At 32.8% G+C, this 6015-nt stretch overlaps 1 protein-coding gene across 1 annotated transcript; it reads left to right on the top strand.

Annotated features, from left to right (window-relative positions):
• Nucleotides 1–843: 843 nt before the first annotated feature.
• Nucleotides 844–3328, top strand: LOC111808931 (ubiquitin-like protein 5). Its single transcript, XM_023695298.2, has 2 exons — nucleotides 844–1162; nucleotides 3094–3328. The coding sequence occupies exon 1, from the start codon at nucleotides 941–943 to the stop codon at nucleotides 1160–1162; it is 222 nt and encodes a 73-aa protein (XP_023551066.1). The 5' UTR covers nucleotides 844–940; the 3' UTR covers nucleotides 3094–3328.
• The last annotated feature ends 2687 nt before the right edge of the window (nucleotides 3329–6015 follow it).

The raw sequence follows: 6015 nt of genomic DNA, 5'->3' as shown, positions 1-6015 counted from the left end.
TGTGGGACTTTCATCCAACACCTCCCCTCGAACAAAATACGTCTCCCTTAATCGAGGCTCGACTTATTTTCTTTTGAAGTTTTAGTCATTTTTTACTATGCTTTCGAGGCTCACAATACTAAGTTTATGACATAGCTCTGATACCAAGTTAGATAAACACGACTCTCCACAATGGTATAATATTGTCCACTTTGAGCATAAGCTCTCGTGGCTTTGCTTTGGTATTCTCAAAAGGCCTCATACCAATAATGGAGATAGTATTATTTGATTATAAAATTCATAATCATTCCCTAAATTAGCCGATGTCATCCAACATGTCAGACACAGATGCCACATGAAGACGATCGAAGAGTTTCTAAATCTTTGAGAAGGTCGTATTTGATGGTTGGTGTGGAGATAGGCTTCGCTTCTACGACTGCCTCCCCAGCCGTTGTAAACACTGAGCTAGAACGGTAAGGGGCATACAAACAATGTCGTTGCGCGGAAATGAAATTCACCAAGCTGGGGCAAATCGAGACCTCATGATTACATACATACATATATATATATATATATATATATATATATATATATATATATATAATTATATTACATAATAAAATAAAATAATAATAACGTGAAAATTATATATAAAAAACTTTTATCAAAAATGAAAAAAAAAAAAGGAATATTCGACCTATGATTACATATTTATTCGGTCTCGTGCCATTTAATTAAATGGGTATGAAAGTGAAACGACGTCGTATGAATTCTATTCAACTATTTGATGACCGAGTCAACGCCATTGACCCGGGTTTTCCATGGCGGTAGAAATATATTATAAAAAATGAACGCGTACGAAAATTCTCTCTTTACTTTGGAATTCTGCTCTGTTGAACTCTGAGACGACCTAGGGTTTTACTTTCTTGGGGGAAAGAAGAAGAGGAAGAAGAAGAAGAAGATGATCGAGGTGGTGCTGAACGATCGTCTGGGGAAGAAGGTGAGAGTGAAGTGCAACGAGGACGACACCATCGGCGACTTGAAGAAGCTTGTGGCTGCTCAGACTGGGACTAGAGCCGAGAAGATTCGGATTCAGAAATGGTACAATATCTACAAGGATCATATTACTCTGAGGGATTACGAAGTCCACGATGGCATGGGCCTTGAACTCTACTACAATTAAGTAATTTTCTGATCGCTCTGGATATTTTATTTTTGTATGGAATGAAGTTTATTTCTTTTTATCATGTTGGATTTTTCCTGGAACTTTGTGTTGAAGGTTATGATTTTTGAGATTTTGATGTTCGAGTCCTACTCCGTTATGAAATTAATGATTCCATCCATGAAGTTTGAACTGGATAAAGAGAGAAAGTGTGGTATTTTTATAATCTTGTTTGATAGCCTTTTAGGGCGACGTTTTGTTGCGGTTATTCAACTCTGGTTGTTTAGAGTAGAGATGTAAAAATAATCGAGAACCTTGCCAATTTTTGTTATAATCTGTCTTGCAGTAGAGATTTTAATATCTTCATCTTGTAGATTTTCCTCGTACTTCCAATTCCTGTTACTGTAAAATGCCAATTGAAGTTTGATGATGACAGAGTCTAATGGAGAAAGAACACTTTTAATGTGAAAGTACATATAGTTAACAATTTTCTTTTTTGTGGATAAGTATTAATTTATGATTGATTATGCATGCTTTAGCTGTTGCAGATTAGATATCAAAGGAATTGGTGAAAACAAAGGTGCTAGAGTCTAGATGAATCTTGTGTTGTTGTAGCAATTTGCTCATTTCTCTATCTATGTGTCCATTATGTCTTTATTTGGAGAATGGTTCATTCTAGGTGACATAGGAAGTCCTTTGTAGAGTTCCCAAAGTCAAGACGGCTAAGTGGAAAGCTTTTGGAAAAATAAATTTTTGACTTCGTCCATGTAGGGGACTGCTTCTGAATTAAGTTGCGAAGTCTCCTGCTCTTGTTCAACTAGTTCTTTCATAACAATTCCAAGTCATTTAAAGATGAAATCATGGATTGACCATGGTGTCTTATATAACCATGTTGGATCAAATAATGAGTCATTCATCATCCATGATCAATAATCTAATGGATCTTGCAAAACTGTTTTTACCTGATAAAAGTTATTGGTGGGAAGGCTTTCTTTATATCCTTGTACCTTACCAATGAAATTCATTTACCTCCTTATCTTTTTGTATGGTGGAGTTATCAGTAAGCTTGCTCGTTGCAACCTTTAATCAACAGTTTCCTCAAAACATCCACCGTTCAGGCCTATTAGAAAACATAATAATGAATCATCCTGTATTTATCCCCTCAAGGTTTTCACTCTCCCGAAAGGTTTGCCATTTAATAACATTGAAAACTGCATCTTTGCTGGTACAACTTAATATTCACTTATGCCATGTTTCACTAAAGCCATTTTTCTTGAAACCACATCAAGGAAATGCCAGAAAGTAGCTAAAAATTTCTGCCATATGAACCAGATGAAGATCATCTGTGAGCCACACACGAACAATGTGGAGGGGATATTTTTCTGGCAACTATTTTGTACCAAATAGAGACAAGTGGGTGGGGAAAGTTCTTCTAAATGCCTCAAACGCTGATTTACAGTTAGAATTCGTTATCCCTTACTTTCTCTCCCTCTCTCCCTGATTTGGAGATAACTTCACCCCTCCAAATGGCTAAACTTGTGAGGATTTGCAACAAATAGAGAAATCTTAGTCAAAATTCCATTTCTAAATCTCTTTCAAAAAAGAATCAAAGCACTCTAAACTATTGGGACACTAGGACTGGTCGATTGCAACTCTACTTGGAAAGAAAATTTCTTAAGGAGGTGAAGTTTTTCTTTTGGACTCTTCATTTAGGAAGCCTTACTGGATGAATGTGTTCTCTTCTAGTTAAGAACACAACTACATATGGTTGGTATCATCGATTATTTGCCTGGTCTGCGGTCAAATATTGCATTGAACTCCTTTCATTAGCATTATAATGATATTTTATGGCATGTATCAGGCTTAAGATACTACGCATGGTTGCTTTCCACTTGGAAAAAGTTGCCTTGTACATGGTCGCTGATTTTGCCTGTTTTGTTCACTTGATGCAGGGCATGGAAAGCCATACGTGGGCTTTGCTTTCACTCTCTCGTTAGCCAGCTCAATGATGTGGTACGGGGTTCCCTGTTTAATTTGTATTATAATAAGCATATATTATTATGACTGTTTCAGAATCAAACTCGCAAGTTTCATGTAATGCAATCAAACTGCTTATTCGGTGATATTATATGTGTGGTAACTTCTATTATATTTATGTTCTAAGGCCTGTTTGGTTTTGTGTTTTCATTTTGAAAAAACTATATAGACGACAATGGAACAATATGGTCCTAGAGATGAACTGTCATTCTCGATCCTATGATTTTTTCTATTACTTTCCTTGTTGCCTCATTTATTTGAATAATTAGGATGGAGGCCACAGAATCATTGTTTGAAGATTCGAATTCTGTCTGCAAATGAATAATTTTGATCTATTTTTTAAGTTCTTAAAAAAAAAAGATTATATATGTGTGTTATACTAAGTTGTCCATTTGAAACTTTAAACAAAGTGTCGAGTATTACTGCCAGGAAAGAGCAAGCTGGGTCTATGAGAACTAGGCCTGATTTTTAATTAGTTGTGAGGTTCATAGTCATCACCAAGGGTCAACGTCATGGAACATTTTTTTTTTTAATCAGTATGTATTGTTTTATTATGACAATAACATTTATTTGTTGGATGTAAGAGAAATGTCTACATCATTAGGTGATTCTTCATTGGTTTCTTCTGCAATTCAATATGAACACCATGTGCCTTTTCTTGCTATCTTATAGAGAATTGGAAGAATCGAATAATTACTCTACATGTTGCCCTTTAAATTGGAGAATAATATGTCGGTGATTTTTAGGTCTCGAGTAACTCGTTCATCATCGTTAGGTTTTGGGCTTCTTTCCACCATAGCTATGAATCTAGTAAGATATATGTAGATTATGTGATGAGTAAATCATACCGAATTTTAAGTAATAGTTTTAGTTTTAAATGTCATTTGCAATCTTTGTATTGTTTGTAGCATTCTTATGTTGATGATGGTTAATTTTATTTGATAGGATAACATTCTTTCGTCAATTTGTTTTCATAGTTCATTTCGGTTAGGTTGTTTTTCTTCTCTCATAACTCGTTTTTAATTACTTGTGAAGATTTGTCAAGACAGTTTAATTGATTAAAGTTTTGTATTTACAACTTAAAAAGTTAGACGATCGAATCTTCGTTAGAAAAAAAAGCTATAGCGACCTCGTAGAAAGGCGAACAACTTTGAGCCTAAACTTCGCTAAGGTTCTTGAAACGATGGTTTGACATCGTATCAACAAGATTGACTTGACTCGAGTCGCTTATCATAAGTCACTTAAGCAAATTATAATGTCGAGTTCTTCAATATTGGTCATATCGATAATGTCATCATTTAACATGTTTAGTTGACATTCTTTAATTCTAATTTCTTTGTTATCGTTTAATCTTTAAAGATTATATAGTAATCACTCTCCCTCTTCCATCTCTATTACTCTCACTTTGCATATTTACGATCTTAAATTGAATTATTTGTGTTAAAAAAAAAACATCTTTTAAACGTTATAACTAAAATAATAATAACCGCTTAGATATATAAAAAAGGATCAAGTACTTTTTTCTATAAAAAAAAAAAAAAAAATAGTGCATCAAGTGTATGCTATAAATAAAATTAAGGTTTCAATTAAAAAATATTAGTTGAGCTATGATCGGGCTAAAAAATATTATTTTAATAAAAGCATTAAATATAATATAACTGAAAAAATTATATTTTGGAAAACTTAAATATAGTTAGTTGCAGACATTTTTATGATTTAACATAAGATTATTTTTGTGTGCATTAATCCTAATTGACATTTGTTATTTGAATATGATGTTTTGGTGTAAAGTCTAAACCCTAATGTTTTTTCTTCTCCAAATATCTTATTGTATAATAATCAAATACAATATCCCTCTTGGATTATTAAACATTATATACTTTTTCACGAATGTCTCATGCTATAGTTTATTGGGCCATCACATTCAAAGTTTCTTTAAAAATAAAGGGTTTTCAGGCCAACGAGGAATCGAATCATATGAGCAATTGTTTACGAGGATAATTGAGCTGACTTAAACACTCGAAAATATTTTATGTCTAAAATTTTCAGATTGGTATCAAATAGATCACTAAATTATTTATGGACACAAAATTAAAAGATTAACGTCATATTATACCCGATTAAAATTTATTTCTAATATATTTGTTAATTGAAGTAAGAAATTATAATTTTACCTTGGAATCGTTCCAACTCCGTATTCTTCTAGAGCTAATTAAACTTGTAGTTTAACTCTACAAGGCATTTAAACTTCGTATTTCTTAGGGTTAAACTAGTAATTTAACCCAAAAAGCGTTATAATTCATATTTTTTAGAACTAAACTTGTAATTTAATTTTAAAAACTTTCCCGACATCATATTTGTTAAATAAAGAGGGAGGAGAGAAAATGCATAAAGGTGGGAGATTCCCGAAAAAAAAGTGATTTTAAAATACGTCTAAATTATTCATGAGTTATTAAACACAAAATTAAAAGATTGATGTCATATTATACCCAATTAAAATTTATTTCTAATACATTTGTTAATTTAAGTAAGAAATCATAATTTAACCCTGAAATTGTTCCAACTCGGTCTTCGTTTGGAGCTAATTAAACTTGTAGTTTAACTCTATAAAGCGTTTAAATTTCGTATTTCTTAGGGCTAAACTAGTAATTTAAAAAAGTTATGTTTAGAAAGTTGACTTTGAAGTACAGGTGCTGTCCCCATGGAGGATTCTTGGATCTGGGTTTTGTTAAACAATAAAAAAGATGTGTTTTTTTTTTTTAGAACCCCAATGAGATTTTGGCGTTAAAAAAAGAGAGGAGAAAATCCATGTGAGTGAGAGAGTCCATAAAGGCAGC

Source organism: Cucurbita pepo, chromosome 1 (assembly GCF_057944985.1).
Source record: "Cucurbita pepo subsp. pepo isolate OVF chromosome 1, ASM5794498v1, whole genome shotgun sequence".
In the NCBI taxonomy this organism is placed as follows: Eukaryota; Viridiplantae; Streptophyta; class Magnoliopsida; order Cucurbitales; family Cucurbitaceae; genus Cucurbita; species Cucurbita pepo.
Note: the sequence above shows the minus strand (reverse complement) of the source record. Positions and strands in the feature narration are given on the sequence as shown.

Bases quoted from the DNA above. Each gene is read 5' to 3' on its own strand.
- LOC111808931 (XM_023695298.2), top strand. From the start codon at position 941: ATGATCGAGGTGGTGCTGAACGATCGTCTGGGGAAGAAGGTGAGAGTG.